Here is a 16891-nt window from a genome sequence, read left to right as displayed (position 1 = left end):
TCAGTCACTCTCCCCCAAGGTGTGCTTGTCAAACAGGTACTCTCCCAGGCCATTCTCAGGGGCTCCCAGTCTCTTCAGGTTGGTGATGTGATCTCCAAGCTTCTTGATCATCTTCACTTGTTCATCCAAGTAGTGGGTCTCCAGGAAGTCACACAACTGAAGGAGAAACAGAAAGGAGTTATGGCCAGTAGCAGATATCAAGGAACATTGGAGCTTACTGCTTGAGAGTTGGGATTTTAGTCCTCTTGGATTGGAGGATAGTTAAGTGGTGCAATTGAAATTGATGGAATTACTGCATCATTTAGATGAAAACTTGCTTTACAAAAATGTTCTGGGATCAGACACTTACAAAATCTTCCCTGAAATAGACCCAACACAAAGCTACTGGGCAGATATCTTTTTAAATTAAGTTCAAAGGACAGCAACTTAACCAAAAGCCCACATTGAAGCATTGGGAAACTTACATGAGGGTCAGTGCTCCCAGTGGAGTGTTTGTGCAGATCCAGCAGACTCTGGTTCACATTCTTCTCCATCTGCAGAGCTCTCTGCATGGCCTCCAGACCATTGCTCCACTCATCCTGCTCTGGTTTCTGAAGAGGAAAGTCAGATTATACTACGTTTTTTTTTGTCTTTAGATGCTCTGATAATGACTCCACGAGGCAATGTATTGTACTTTAACTGTAGTGACCTTAGTTCATTTAATGTGTCATATATCTTACATTATTATATATAACTGTATCCTAACATACTATACATGACTGATAAGATATGACCTGTAACCACCAGCATACCTTACCACCAGGTGTGCACTTGCAAGAGACAGGTATACAAGGACAGGTCTCAGGCAAGTGCAGCATTCCAGAGCTGTGAAATAAAGGTACAGGTCCAGAGTGACCTTGACTTCACTACATGCTTTGTGAGAATCTGTACTGAGGGGACAGGACTTTACAGTGGCGACAAGTTACGGGATTACAGAATGGCAAACAACGGATCAGATGAAAAGTACAATGCTGGAGACAATTGGGAGGGATTTATAGAAAGGCTCCAGCAAAGCTTTGTAACAAAAGACTGGTTAGGAGATGACAAAGCAGACAAGAGAAGAGCTCATCTCTTGACCAGCTGTGGCTTGAAAACATACACTTTAATGAAGGATCTGCTGGCACCCAAGTCATTTGAAGAATTGAGCACACTGGTAAGAGACGACCTGAAGCTGGCGAGCAGCCGACACATGGCCAGACACAGGTTCTACAACTACAGACGCTGTGTGGGCCAGAGCATACCCGACTTTGTGGCAGAACTTGAGGTTGGCTAGTCTGGGAGTTCTCCGATGAACTGAGGAGAGAAATGCTGAGAGACTTTTCATTGAAGGAATAGGCCAAGCAGGCATATTCCAAAAGCTCAGAGACCAAGAACTTGACCTTAGAGGCAGCAGCACTGGTTGCAGACATTCTTGGTGGGAGAAGAAGAAACGAGGTTGATTTACAATACAGGTACGACAACTAACAAAATATCAGAACAAGTAGTTCACAGCATTAAACAAGTTGCTCCCCCACAGACCAAACTGGGAGAACAGGCTCTCGACAGCAGGCAGTGGTACCAGAAGCCATCAAGGGCCACAGAAAAGGACATTCACACATCAACCCACAATGCGAGCAATCAACTACAAACTGAGAGAAGCTCGAGAGATCAGCCAGACACAGCTCATTCTTTGGGAACAATGGAAGCGGTCTGTGCTGGAGGTGTGGGGGTGGGCACTCATCAAGGGGGTGTCAATTTCTGCAGGCTGTTTGCAGGAACTGTGAATATACAGGGCATTTCGCCCACCTATGCAAAAAACAGCTCGGCTGGTATACAAATCGGATGGGTCAGAAAGCGGACCAGAAGACGGTGGGGACAGTATCCGGGACACCGATGTACAGCGGGTCAACATGATCAATGGCCGCTGCTCCTACAACAGGACGCCGCCTATAAATGATGAGGGTCTGACTCAATGGTATACCCATCAACATGGAGCTGGATACAAGAGCGAGTCAATCTCTCATGGGCCCTCAACAATTTGAACAACTGTGGCCGCATAAAAGACAGATCAAAACTCAAGGGTCGACACCAAACTAAAGACCTATACCAAAGAAATCGTACTAGTCCTCAGCAGCGCCATGCTCTCTGTCACACACAAAGGGACAGTGAACAGACTTCCCTGTGGATTGTCCCGAGACACCCCAGCACTGCTGGGGAGAAGCTGGCTGGCAAAACTATGACACAGACTCCCATCTCCATAATTTGGAGGAAGTACGAAAGCGGTTGGATCAGGTCTGCCTATGAGTCAAGAAATCAAAGTGCCTGTTTCTCGCACCAGTGGTTGAATTTTTGGGCAGAAGGTTTGCCACTGATGGAATCTGCCCAACAGTGTCCAAAACAGAAGCAATTCGCCTGGCACCCAGGCCCCAGAACTGCACGCCTTTCTCAGGCTACTCAATTATTTTGGGAACTTCATGCAGAACTTGAGCACGCTGCTGGAGCTTCTCCATGTGCTACTCAGGAAGCGGTGTGATTGGTTTTGGGGGTGGCAGGGACGCGCCTTCAATAAAGGCACACAACCTTCTGTGTTCCAACAGTGTTTTGAATCTTTGATCCATTTAAAAAGCTAGTTCTCACATGCGATGAGTCAGCGTATGGGGTCGGGTGCATTTTGCAACATGTCAATAGTGCGGGCAAATTACAACCCATAGCTTATGCCTCCAGGTCACTTTCGCGTGCGGAGCGCGGGTACAGAATGGTAGAGAAGGAGGCGCTCGCGTGCGCAGTGTCAAAAAGATGCACCTATACCTTTTCGGAGCCAAGTTAGTGTTAGAAACCGACCACAAGCCCCTCACATCCAAGAGCAAGGCAATAAACGCTAACGCCCCAGTGAGAATTCAACAGTGGGCACTCATGCTGGCGTCCTATGACTAACATAAGGCACACAGACAACTGTGCCGATGCGATCAGCAGGCTACCCCTGGCGACCACGGAAGGGTCTGATGACTAGGACTAAGATAGTCATGGCAATCAATGCCTTGGAGTCCACAGGTTCGCCAATGACGGCTCGCCAAATCAGAGCCTGGACGGCCAGCGACCCCACGCTATCCTTCGTAAAAAGGTGTGTCCTAACTGGTGACTGGCTCGCGATGAGTGCCCCGAGGAATTAAACCCTTTCACAGGCGCATGCATGAGCTATCACTACAAGCAGACTGCCTGATGTGAGGCAGCCGAGTAGACATGCCTCTGCGAGGCAGAGAGGCATTTGTCTGGGAGCTCCACTGCGAGCACTCGGGTATCATTATGAAGGCCATAGCCAGATCCCACATCTGGTGGCCTGGTGTTGACGCGGACTTGGAGCTCTGCGTACGAAGGTGCACCATTTGTGCCCAGCTCAGCAATGCCCCCAGGGAGGGTCTCCTGAGCCCCGGCCTACCAAACTGTGGTCGCGGGTGCACATAGACTATGCAGGCCCATTCATGGCCAAAATGTTCCTTGTAGTTGTAGATGCATTTTCAAAGTGGATCGAATGCACTATTTTTAACACCTCCACCACTGGAGAACCTTGCAACTACGTTTGCAATGCACGGAATCCCTGACATATTGGTCAGTGACAATGGTCCGTGCTTCACCAGCACAGAATTCCAAGATTTTTTAATTGACCATGGCATAAATCACATCAAGCCGGCCTCCAACAGCCAGGCGGAGAGAGCAGTGCAAATCATTAAACAAAGCATGCTTAAAATACAAGGTCGCATGCTACAGGATCACCTGTCGCGACTGCTGCTGGCATACAGATCTCGTCCGCAGTCATTGACTTGGATCCCCTGTGCAACTGTTGATGTTAAAGACTTTAAAAACAAGGCACTCATTAATCCTCCCAGACATGCATGGAATCATTGAGGCAAAGTGCCATAAGCTGATTGAGTAGCATGACAGAAATTCGAGGGGGAGATGGAATGAGATAGGGGACAAAGTGCTTGTACTAAACTATGGCAGGGGTCCCAAATGGCTTGCAGGGATAGTAACAGGCAAGGAAGGAAACAGGCTACTGGTAGCACAAATGGACAATGGCAAAACCTGCCAGAGGCATGTAGGCCAAGTCAAAATCAGATTTACCAACAACACTGTGGAACCAGAGGGGCAGACTACAATGTGGAACTCGCATCACAGCTGATGGACAGATGGAGAGAACAACCTGAGGAAAGGGCAATCGCAACAGACAGCCCAGGCAAGATACCAGCAACCACACCCAAAGAAAGACACCAAGGCAAACAACTGAACCACAACTCAGACGCTCCATGCGAGAGCGTAGACCACCTGAGACTGAACCTATAAAGACAATAAGACCTTGGGGGGGGGGGGGGGGGGGTGAATATATATAACATACTATACATGACGAATAAGATTGACCTGTAACCACCAGCATACCTTACCACCAGTGATGCACTTGCAAGAGACAGGTATACAAGGACAGGTCTCAGGCAAGTGCAGCATTCCAGAGCTTGAAATAAAGGTGTAGGTCCAGAGTGACCTTGACTTCACTACATGCCTCATGTGAATCTGTACTGAGGGGACAGGACTTTACATAATGGAACTCTCGGTGGTGAGGATCACACCTGGTGACCTGCCTTCTGTACTGCGCCTGGCACACCTGTACAGGTAACCTGCAAGTCTGACTGCAGTGCCCTCTGGTGGCACATGTATAATAGTACAAACAGTAAAAACACATTTGTAAATAGGACAGTATTGAAAGAAATTAGGGATGAAAAAATGAAATCAGAAGTTTAGGTTACCATGAACCAATGTGTTAGAATATTGAATTACTGCATTAAGTCAACTAACGGTGTAAAATTTATGAGGTGAACAGCATAGATGTATTTGAGGGGAAGCTAATTAAGTACATGAGGGAAAAAGGATTAGAACGACATGTTGCTGGATAAAGCAAGGTGGGAGGACAACATCTGGAGCCTGATCACCAGCATGGACCAGTTTGTCCAAATTGCTGGTTCCTGTGGAATTGGAACCAACTCCTTTACAATGTATTGTGAACAATCAGTCTAAGGGGAGCCAAACAGAAGGCCCCTCGTTTATGGAGCCAAACCTTGATGTCTGCCAAGATGATCCGTCCTCCACGCCGATTCTGGAATTCCATCAGTTTCTCAGCATGCTCACATTCCTCATGTGACTGCTCCTTGAAGAACTCAGCAAAGTGACGCAGGGCAACATCATCCCGGTCAAAGTAGAAGGACTGCGGAGGGATCAGAAGAGTAGTTGATTATTGCATGGCAGACCCATCAGCATGGGCACTGTACATGAAGCCAAACTCATTTTTCTTGCTTCAAGAGCTCAGTCTCACTGAACTTGTATGTATATTTATGGAAACTAGAACCTACTCAATTAACCTGGTAAATACATTGGATAATCTCAGCTCCAGCCATAGGGAAACCTAACATGAGAAATATGAACAGGAGTAGACCACACAGCTCAGAGCCTGTTCCACCATTTAAGATTATGGCTGATCTGATCATGGACTCATCCCCACATAACCCCTTAGCATTTAAGAAACTGTATTACAGTCTTAAATTTATTCAATGTCTCAGCTTTCCACAGCTCAGGCAGTGAATTCCACAGATTGACACCGCTCAAGATATTTCAGTTCTAAATGGGCAGCCCCTTATTTTAAGATCATGCCCTCTAGTTGTAGTTTCCCCATCAGTGGAAACATCCTCTGTATCCACCCAGTCAAGCCCCCTCAATCTTATACACTTCAATAAGTTCACCTCATTCTTCTGAATTCCAAATGAGTAGAGGCACCCACCACACCCCACCCACCTCCGCTCCGCTCCTGCTGTACTGCGGCACTTTGCAATCTTGCTCCATTTCAATAAACATTTGCTCTTTGATTCTTGTTCTGCTAAAGTGCATGACCTCACTTTCCTACAGTCAAATTTTTGCCCACTCACTTAGCCTGCCTATGTCCTTCTGCAGAAGTGTGTTCTCCTCACACATTACTGATAAAGTTGGGAGGAACAAACTAGGCGACGTAACCGACTTGGAAGGAGGGACAGAATGTAATATAGATTGTAAATAGTTGGGGTCCCAGCACTGATCCTTGCAGCACTCTACTAGATCCTGGTTGCCAACCAGAGAATGAACCATTTATCCTGACTCGGTTCTTTTGCCAATCATCTATCAATGTTAATATATTACCCCCAAAGCCTGTGAACTTTCATCTTGTGCCGTAATCTTTTGTGGCACCTTCTCAAATACCTTCTGGAGGTCCAAATACAAAACAGCCACTGGTTCACTTTCATCCACCCTGTTCATTACATCCTCAAAGAATTCCAGCAAATTTGTCAAACACTATTTCCCCTCACAAATCCATGCCGACTCTGCCTGATCAAATTTTGCTTTTCCAAATGTCCCTGCGATGTTAATAATGGACTCCAACATTTTCCCTATCAGATATTAGGCTAACTGGTCAAAAGTTTCTTTTATTTAAAAAAAAAGGGGCATTACATTTGCAGCTTTCCAATCTGCTGGGACCTCCCCAGAATCCAGGTAATTTTGGTAAATTATAACCAATACATCCACAATCCCTGCTTCTCAAGGCCCGAGGATGCAAGCCATCAGGACATAATTGAGCCCAATTATCTTACTGAGTACTACTTCCTCAGGTGATTGTTATTGCATTAAGTACCTCTCCCCAATAGCCCCTTGACTATCCACCATTGGAATGTTGTTATTGTCTTCTACTGTCAAAACAGATACAAGATATTTGTTCAGATTTTCTGCCATCTCTATGTTGCCCATTACTAATTCCCCCTTCTCATCCTCTTACGTGATTTAGAAAAATTTGTAGGCTATGGAAACAGTTGTATCGCTCCACCCAACATTCAGCAAGGCACAATGGACTGAATGGCCTCCTGTGCTGCATCACTCATGATCACCAATTCAGCTTTGATTGAACATGCTTAAAACTGGAACCTGAATCTTGGCACCCAATATTCATTGTAGCTCTGGAAATTAGGTGAAGGAATTGCCACAAGATTTATACCCTGGTCACCAGTAGCATGCTCCAATAATAATTGTTTATTAACCCAAATACATTTTGTACAGGCTAGTTGAGAGGCAGTAAAAGCAACTGCCTAAACTAGATCTAGTCCCAATGCAGAATTCATATCATATATGAAAGAAGAAAAACTAACCGAGTTTTACTGGCTGCATTCATGCCAAGGAACTAAAACTACCACAAGCAGCATTAATTTGACAGTCTACACAAATCAAAGCATTGTAGAGGAGAACCAGGGACCACAGAATAAAAAAGTTATGAGAACCCCTCAGAATTTGAGGGTGCTTGGTGAAGGTCACAGGGGTTAAGGGAGAGTCCACTGAGCACAGACAAATGATGATTAACTATCTGGCTTTATGATTGCAAAAAGTTAGAGGAAAGACAGAAGGATACAAACTGGTACTTAAAATTAGTGGCGAGAAATAGGAACAGGAGGGAAGCAGAAACATTTGTGACACTTTCTTCCCATCCTCCCCGTGGAGGTGAGGGATGGCTGAGAAAGAAAGTGTTTCAGATTTCCACCACACTGGTGGGAAAGAATACTTCCTGACATCCCTCCGAAAAGGCCTAGATTTATTTTTATGACATCACCCATTGAACCAGCAAGGTAAGGAAAATCCATGCAGTGATTTAGAATGAGGATACAAATTCTGAATTCCTTGCATTGTGTACAGAATGTATTCCAAATAAACTTCATCAAGCTCAAGATCCCAGGAAAAAAATCAAAATAATCAGATGATACAGCTGCTGCAAGAAACAAAGACAATTTGTTAATAAATACAAATTAAGATAAATTGGATCATATTATAGCTTTAAAGTGAACTCACTGCATAGATTCAGGGCAGGTGGGCAGAAAGAGAGAAATAGGTGGGCTGTGTACTGCACAGGATTTCATAAATTCACATTACATAGTCTCCATTGTAAAGTGGCAAAAAATACAAAACTCACCATAGAGAGATAAACATAGGAGGAATGGAGCTCCATGTTGATCTGCTTGTTGACAGCATCCTCACAGTCCTTGTGGTAATTCTGACACACTTGAGAAGCCATCTTAATATTTTATTTTTCCAAAGTAAAAACTTTTTAGAAGTACAAAGATAACATTTCACTAATATCAAACTCCAATATTTATACTGAGGGATAATCCTGGGTGTGGCACTCTTGATGATGAGTGACAGTCATCAATACCCAATCAGAAGTTGCATCTTCTCAGAGCACCAATCAAGTAAAGGGAGGAGGGAGATGGACTCCCAGAGCCAATCACATCTTTGAAGAATGAGCATCATTGGCTGACATCTCAATGAGGATCTCAATTGTCCGAACTTTCCTCAAACACAGTTCAAATATCCAGAGTCACAGGTTTAATTGGATTCTCTATTCTTTGGGCATTTTAATTCAGCTATCGGAAACACTTAAACCATAAGTGCTCCCTTTATAAGGGGGAATAAACTGTCAGATCCACATTATGACAAAACTAACATAAAAACTTTAAAAATTTACAATATTTCCTTGTATCCACGCTGCGCTCCCCTCTCTCTGGTGCCCTCCGATGACGGAAAGCCTCAAGCATACCGGCAGACACCACGTGCTCCCAATCCAGGGATACCCGGGCACGGATATAGCCGCTGAACAAAGGCAGGCAGACAGAGAGAACACCCTATCGACCGTGCTCTGCCTGGACCAGTTAATGGCCACCTTGAAAGGTTCATTGAATCCTCTGTTGTTTGCGATTCAGTGTCTTTTTAAGAGTTCTGGATTGTTCAGTAGGTTGGTCATTTGCAGGTATCTGCGGGTTTGAAGCAACATCCAAACAACTCATTGGATATTTGTCTGATAGACTGAGGCGATAGACAGAGAAGTCGAGAAAGGGAAGTGAAGTGACAGAAATGGACCATGTGAAGGTGAGTGAAGGGTGGAAATTGGGAACATAGTGAATTAAATGTTCCAGTTTATTGTGAGAGCAGGAAACAGCACCGATATTATCAATGTGCTGGGAAAAGAGGTGAGGGAAGGGCTATGGTGGGATTTAATACAAGGATAAGAATCTTGAATTTGAGGCGCTGTCAGACCGGGAGCCAATAATGGTCCACAAGCACAGGGGTTATGGGCGAGTGGGACTAGGTGTGTGTTAGAATACGGGCAGCAGAGTTTTGGATAAGCTTAAGTTTATGGAGCATGTAAGACTAGCAGGAGAGCATTGAAATAGTCAATTCTAGAGATTAAAAAGGCACAGATGAGTGTTAACCATTGGCGCAGATCTGAGCTCAGAGCGAGGAATACCTGCAGCTGAACCCATCATCATAGGCAGTCACTCGGCATCGAGGAAGACTTGCTTTCTCTCCTAAAGTGAGTTCTTTGGTGGCTGAACAGTCCAACATGAAAGCCACAGACCCTGTCACAAATGGGACAGATATTCGTCGGGGGAAGGGGGTGGGTGGCACTGATATACCACACGTTCCTTCCGCTGCCTGACCTCTACACGCTCGCAGCATTGAGATTCGAAGAGCTCAACGCCCTCCCGGATACACTTTTTCCAATGAGGATGGTCTTCGGCCAGGGTCTCCCAGGCGTCAGTGGTGCTGTCGCACTTCATCAGAGAGGTTTTGAGGGTGTCCTTGTCACGTTTCCGCTGCTCAACTTTGGCTCGTTTGCCATAAAGGAGTTCCGCATAGAGCAGTTGCTTAGAGAGTCTCATGTCTGGCATGTGGACGAAATGGCCTGCCCAGCAAAGCTGATTGCATGTGGTTCGTGCTTCAATGATGGGGACGTTTGCCAGCGTTAGGACACTGATGTCGGTGTGTCTGTCCTCACAGGGAATTTGCAGGATCTTACGGAGGCATCTTTGGTGATATAGCTCCAGCAACTGGATGTGCCTTCTGTAAGTTGTCCATGCCTCTGATCCATACAGTAGGGTGGTATTACTACAGCCCTATAGAGCGTGAGCTTGGTGGTAGGTTTGAGGGCCTGGTCTTCGAACACTCCTTTCCTCAGGCAGCCAAAGGCTGCACTGGCGCACTGGAGGCGATATTGAATCTCCGCATCAATGTCTGCCTTTGTTGACAGGAGGCACCCGCGGTATGGGAAGTGGTCCACATTGTCGAGGGCCACGCCGTGAATTTTGATGTCTGGGGGCCGTGCTGTGCGGCGAAGACAGGCTGGTGGAGGACCTTTCCCTTTTGGATGTTAAGTGTAAGGCCGATGATTTCATATGCCACAGTGACTACAGCGACGATATCCTGGAGTTCAGCCTCAGAATGTGCGCAGACGCAGGTGTCGTCCGCATAGTGCAGTTCAACGACATAGGTTTGGGTGGTCTTGGACCAGGTCTGGAGAGGGCATAGGTTAAACTGCTTCCCACTGATTCTGTATATTATTTCCACTCCAGCAGGAAGCTTGTTGACAGTGAGGTGGAGTTGGCAGCGAGGAAGATTGAGAAGAGCTTTGGAGCGATGACGCAACCCTGTTTGACCCCGCTTCGGATGTGGAATGAGTCTGTAACAAATCCACTGATAAGGATCACGGCATGCATGTCGACGTGGAGCAGGCGAAGGATGTTGACAAACTTTTGGGGATATCCAAAATGGAGGGAGGACGCTCCATAAACCCTCACGGTCGACAGTCTCAAAGGTCTTTATAAGATCGAAAAATGCCATGTATAAGGGTTGGCGCTGCTCCCTGTATTTTTCCTGCAATTGGCGTGCTGCAAAGATCATGTCCGTTGTTACCCGTAGGGGACGAAATACGCACTGTGACTCTGGGAGGAGCTCCTCGGCCACAGGGAGAACATGGTTGAGGTGAACTGAACCACATCCCTGTGCAGCATGGTAAGTTTATTTAGCACCTTGGCTAGACAACACTTGGTATATGGTGCAAAGTTCTGATTTCCATAGAGTTATACAGAAAGTTACAATTAAAAATCTAAGAGAGACTTCAAAAGAAACTTCTTTACTCAGAGAGTGTTTAGAATGTTTAACTCGCTATCAATAGGAATAGTTGAGACAAAAAGCATAGACGCGTTTAAGGAGAAGCTAGATGAACACCTGCGGGAGGAAGGATTGGAAGGATATGCTGATAGGGTTAAATGATGTTGGGATGAGGCTCAATGTGTGAAGTCAAGTCCTCTCAGTACTTCGCTCTCCATGCTCATGATTGAAAGACTATTAAATCGATCTTTTCTCATTCGGTTCCTCACCTCATCATTGATGTGTTTTACGTTCAAGAAGAACCGCTCACCACTGCAATTTGCTAGGCTGAATGGCCTTTTTCTGTGCTGTAAATTCTATGTAATTCTTAAAACAAGGGCATCTGTGAAGTTTTTCACATCGAGTGAGCTGAAGAATTTGTTTTGTCTGAAACATGAAGCCGTCAAACCCATCAGCACGCAAAACCCAACATGACTTGTAGAATTGTGTCTCATCAACGTACGAGTTGTGGTGACATCGAAACACCAAAAGTGCCATTGAGAGATGCAAAGAATACGGTAACATCGTGGTTATGTTACTGGACGAGTAATTCAGAGGCCTGGACTAATGATCCAAAGCCCCACCAAGGCAGCTGGGGAATTGAAATTCAGTTAATTAAATTAAAATCTGGAATAAAAAGCTCGTATCAGTAAATTTGCCCAGGGAGCTATCGGATTGTCATAGAAACCCATCTGCTTCAATAATGTCCTTCGGGAAGGAAATCTGGCCGATATGACTCCAAACCCAAAGCAATGTGGTTGAGTCGTAACTGCCCTCTGAAATGGCCAAGCAAGCCAATCAGTTGTAAAAACCGCTGCGAGAAACAATAATTAGAATAAAACAGGATGGACAACCCGGCATTGACCTCGGCACCGGCTTCTGACATGACAATGGGTACACCCAGCCCAGTCGACCCTGCAAAGTCCTCCTCACTAATATCTGGTATCTTGTGCCTAAATGGGGAGAGCTGTCCTACAGGTTAGCCAAGCAACAGCCCGACATAGTCATAAGCACAGAATCATACCTTTCAGCGAATGTCCCAGATTCCTCCTTCACCATCCCTGCGTATGTCCTGTCCCACCAGAAGGGCAGACCCACCAGAGGTGGCGGCCCAGTGGTATATAGTCGGGAGGGAGCAGCGGTAGGAGTCCTGAACATTTACTCTGGACCCTATCAAGTCTCATGGGTTCAGGTCAAGCTTGGGAATGGAAACCTCCTGCTGATTTACACCTACCGCCCTCCCTCAGCTGATGAATCAGTACTCCTCCGTGTTGAAGGCCACTTGGAAGAAGCACTGATATTAGCAATAGACTTCAATGTCCATTACCAAGAGGGGCTCGGCAGCAATGAGCAAGCGGGCTGAGTCCTGAAGGACATAACATCCAGATTGGGCTTCTGATAGATGGTGAGAGAATCAACACAAGGGAAAAACCTACTGATCTTGTCCTCAGCAATCGACCTGTCACAGATTCATCTGTCCATGACAGCATTGGTAGCAGTGACCACCACACAGTCCTTGTGGAGACAAAGTCTTGTCTTCACACTGAGGACACCCTCCTTCGTGGTACTTGGCAATTTAATTGCACTCAACACAGTTCTCAACTAAATTCCTAAAAATAACTTGTAAACACTGGATTATTGGAGCCACAGCAATACCATTTGAATCCATTTATAGCCACGAAGGAGAGAAATGGAGATCTAATCCAGGGTGATTGTAATGAAATTCACAAAGGTACTAAAAAAAAAAAGTTGATAGTAGGCTTATAAATTGAGTGCTTAGGCATTATGGCCAGGGCATGGGAGAAATGGGTTTAACATCTTGTGCCTTTTGCTTTGTGGAATTAAATACATTTACTCCTTCCCCAACTATTAAATTTTGTTGGAGTATCGTTAGTCTTCCAATACCTTACCCAATTCCTTATTCATGTGAATGGAGGTTGTGTTGGCAAGTTATTCAACCATGATGGGAGCAGGCAGTAGAGAAGCTGTCCCAGAATCACGAGGGTATCCACACCAATCAATGAAGCTGTGACAGCAAGCTAATGCCACCTGTTGCTTTCCCTCTTCGCCCAATTGTAGTACCCAGAGTTCAGTGTGCTGAGACATTGCTTACTGCCTACAAAGCTTAACAGCAAGCCTATAGCAGCAGTGGTCAGTCCCACTACTAAACTACCTGGATAACTGAACAGGATCTGTTGCAGCTATTGAATACAAACTGCTGTTCACGAGGCAGATACACTAAATAGGAAGCAAATCCAGGACTTTTTCTTCACTGGACTGAAATAGTGCAACAATGAATTAATGGCAAATTGGCCTGTGTTTAACAGATGTTACTTCTTGTTGGATTGAATTGTCATTTGTACAAAGACAGATAGTTGGAGCAGGTAATTGTATACAGCTTCTCAGTCCCAAGATTTAGAGAAGCCTCCCTAAACATCTCTGTACCTCCTTATTACATACCTTTGACCAGGCTTTTGGTCACTGGGCCAATATCCCATGGGGCTGCCAGTTATCCAAACACACCATTGAACATTGTTTGATTTTATAACAGGTGCCTAAATGTCTCAGTCAATACATAGACATTACATGAGAGAAAAACACATTTCATAGGACTGAATTCCATATAACTCAGTTGCACAGCTCAGTGTAATCCTTGTTCTATGGAGACCAAGTTATGTTAAATGAAAAATAAGTCACCACTCAAACTTACAAGGTAACAAAACACAGCCCAATGTTGAGCAGTTTATTTACAATTGTAGGTTTCAGCTCTTTGTACAAAGTCACAAGCCTTCATTCCCTACACGACAGGAGCCTGATTATATAAATACAAGTACAAAACACAATAAGTTTGATCCCATCAGTCAGTTTAGTCACTCTCCCCAGGATGTGCTTGTCAAACAGGTACTCTCCCAGGCCATTCTCAGGGGCTCCCAGTCTCTTCAGGTTGGTGATGTGATCACCAAGCTTCTTGATCATCTTCACTTGTTCATCCAAGTAGTGGGTCTCCAGGAAGTCACACAACTGAAAGAGAAGAGGGAAATAAGTTATGGCCAGTAACAGATATCAAGGATCAGAGCATCCCCCCCCCACCCAGTTAGAATTTTAATTTTCTAGCAGTGGCGAAGGATCAGGTAGGGCAATTGAAATTGATGTACATTTGCTCTAATGATCCAGTAGCTACTGTACATGGAGAGACTAGATCCTGGAAATATTGGGACCCATTTATTTCTCAAAATGTCCACAGTAGGCCAACTTCATGGTCCTCTCCCCCACCCCCTGAAGATCACGAGAGAGAACCCCCCCCCCCCACCCACCCCCAAAATCAAAGCTATTGGGCATGGAGCACTTTTGAAACAGCTCAAGGATAGCAATGTTCCACCACCTCCAAGTTGCCCAGAAACCCACATGAGGAACTTACATGAGGGTCAGTGCTCCCAGTGGAGGTTTTGTGCAGATGCAGCAGACTCTGGTTCACATTCTTCTCCATCTGCAGAGCTCTCTGCAATGCATCCAGACCATTGCTCCACTCATCCTGCTCTGGTTTCTGAAGAGGAAAATCACAGGCAGTTCACTTACAATGGAACAAACAAAATACAAAAGACAGTACAAAGGAAAATAGGATTAAAAAAAGCAACCAGAAGTCCATTTTACCATAAACAATGTGTCACAGGAATATAGAATTACTGAATTCCACTACCACAACCATGGAATCAATTGCTTTAGGAGGTATTAGAAACAATCAGGTCTAAGGGTATCCAGACAGAAGGCCACTAGATAATTGAACCAAACCTTGATGTCAGACAAGATGATCCGTCCCCCACGGCAATTCTGGAATTCCATCAGTTTCTCAGCATGCTCACGTTCCTCGTGCGAATGCTCCTTGAAGAACACAGCAAAGTGACACAGGGCAACATCATCCCTGTCAAAGTAGAAGGACTGCAGAGAGAAATTAAGACAGCCTATTTAGACCTTGATCTTCATATACAATGCAAGAGTTATTTTTCCCCCCAAGTGAATGAATTCTTAAAAGATAGACAACATTTGTAAACTAGCAAAATGCCATTGACTTCATCAGTTGGAGTTGAGCCTCACCTCCTCATAGCATGATGAAAGTTTTTGCTTTGCTGGTTGAACATAAAACTAAAGTTCAGGATTATATTTCATGTCCAGTCAAACTAAATTCTACTCCTGACAAGCAATAACTCCTCTACTTTCTGCCATTCACACAAGAGTGTGTCAGTCATCAGGTGGATTTAAAGATCAAGGAAGAGAGATTGAGCAGACTGAGCCTCTAGTCAGGAGGTTTGAAGGATGAGGTGATGTCATTAGGAATGTACAAAATTCTTACAGGACTTGAAGGATTGGATGCAGGGAGGATGGTTCCCCTTGCTGGAGAGTCTAGAACCAGGGGTCATTGAGGACTGAGATGAGGAGGAATTTCTTCACTCAGTGTGATGAATCTTTGAGCCTCCACAACTCCTGGGCTAGAGAATTCCAGTCATTGAGTATATTCAAGAACAATAGATTTTTGGATAGCAAAGGATATGGGGACAGTGCAGGAGGTGGAGTTGAGATACAAGATTAGCAATGATCCCTCAAGCCTTCTCAATGTTCTAGATACTACTGCAAGGAGCTCTCTGCAGTGTCCTGGCTAATATTTATCCCTCAACCAACACCACTAAAACTGATGATCTGATCATCACATTGCAGTTTGTGGGAGCATCCTGTGAACTAATTGGCTGCTGCATTTCCCACATAACAGGTAACTACACTTAACACCTTCATTGGCTACAAAGCACTTTGGATATTCCAAGGTAGTGAAAGGCATTATAGAAATGATTCTTCTTCCATTCTAATTAAAGTTTGGACATGGAGTGAGAAAAATCCTCCACTCCAGTAGTTTACACAACAATAGTGCAAGAGATCTCAGCAGTGAGCAGGGCTCCAACAGCAGGATTCTCAGTACATCACCTCCAATTAATGAGAGCACTAGTGAGAACCTATCCACATTTCACTCACTGCAGTCCCCCACTGAAACTGAACATTGTCTCAGGTCAACAGCCCCTGACCAGGTTTGTGCTCTTCTGTCACACACTCGGGCAGCAGCTGAGCTGGTTTCCAATATTAAACCTCAATAGAGGGCAGCTGCTATAGGGAGCAGTCCATGAACTCAACAAGATCCTCTGTATTACACACCTGAAGTTCTCACTGCCAAAAGACTCTGCTCCCCCAGGGAAGGAAGTCCAGAGAAAAACAATTTAAAGCCAATTCATTGAACTGGAGAATTAACAACTTTTCAGAATGCAGCAACAAGGAATACACAACTCACCATGGAGAGATAAACATAGGAGGAAAAGAGCTCCATGTTGATCTGCTTGTTGACAGCAGCCTCACAGTCCTTGTGGTATCTGACATACTTGGGAGGCCATCTTCACTATCTATATTTCACTATCCTCTGCACAGTTCTGGAACTCACTCTGTCTTGCACAAGCTCCTGTATTTATACTATTGGAACAGCTGCATTCAAACAGGGTATGACATCACCAATGATGATTGACAATCCCTCAGAGCCAATCAGGAATCTTATCTGAATTGAGGCACCAATTAACAAAGGGGAGGGGGCTGGGGGAGATCAGTCTTGGTGATGTCAGTGCCTTTGGGTTCCTTGAACGTCTTCAAATCTGAAAGTGTGCCGTTGTTTCACGCGCTCACTTGAATGAAATGATAATTTTCTACTTTCGCCAAAGGGGTTTTTCATAATCTGGCGAAGTTTGTTACTTGCAAGTTTCTGTGGCACTGAGACAATATTCAAAGCAATCAAGTCGTCTTGATGCAT

At 45.0% G+C, this 16891-nt stretch overlaps 2 protein-coding genes across 2 annotated transcripts; both read right to left on the bottom strand.

The window, feature by feature from the left end:
• On the bottom strand, positions 1–8143 carry LOC139262606 (ferritin, higher subunit-like). The gene is made up of 4 exons (XM_070877763.1): positions 8042–8143; positions 5123–5269; positions 465–590; positions 1–156 (listed from the first exon to the last, which is right to left on the bottom strand). The coding sequence occupies exons 1-4, from the start codon at positions 8141–8143 to the stop codon at positions 1–3; spliced, it is 531 nt and encodes a 176-aa protein (XP_070733864.1).
• A 5702-nt stretch (positions 8144–13845) lies between these two features.
• On the bottom strand, positions 13846–16891 carry LOC139262605 (ferritin heavy chain, oocyte isoform-like). Its single transcript, XM_070877762.1, has 5 exons — positions 16710–16891; positions 16385–16463; positions 14845–14991; positions 14474–14599; positions 13846–14076 (listed from the first exon to the last, which is right to left on the bottom strand). The coding sequence occupies exons 1-5, from the start codon at positions 16889–16891 to the stop codon at positions 13846–13848; spliced, it is 765 nt and encodes a 254-aa protein (XP_070733863.1).

The sequence above is a fragment of the Pristiophorus japonicus genome, chromosome 4 (assembly GCF_044704955.1).
Source record: "Pristiophorus japonicus isolate sPriJap1 chromosome 4, sPriJap1.hap1, whole genome shotgun sequence".
NCBI lineage: Eukaryota > Metazoa > Chordata > Chondrichthyes > Pristiophoridae > Pristiophorus > Pristiophorus japonicus.
The sequence above is the reverse complement of the archived record's forward strand: the minus strand, read 5'-3'. Positions and strand labels throughout refer to the sequence as shown.

Coding starts and splice junctions, on each gene's coding strand:
- LOC139262606 (XM_070877763.1), bottom strand. CDS start 8,143: ATGGCTTCTCAAGTGTGTCAGAATTACCACAAGGACTGTGAGGATGCT. Junction 5,270..8,041: donor CCTATGTTTATCTCTCTATG/GTGAGTTTTGTA, acceptor ATCCCTCCGCAG/TCCTTCTACTTTGACCGGGA. Junction 591..5,122: donor TCATCTTGGCAGACATCAAG/GTTTGGCTCCAT, acceptor TTTCCTCTTCAG/AAACCAGAGCAGGATGAGTG.
- LOC139262605 (XM_070877762.1), bottom strand. CDS start 16,891: ATGCATCAAGACGACTTGATTGCTTTGAATATTGTCTCAGTGCCACAG. Junction 16,464..16,709: donor GACGTTCAAGGAACCCAAAG/GCACTGACATCA, acceptor CAAGTATGTCAG/ATACCACAAGGACTGTGAGG. Junction 14,077..14,473: donor CTGGGAGCACTGACCCTCAT/GTAAGTTCCTCA, acceptor CTTCTCTTTCAG/TTGTGTGACTTCCTGGAGAC.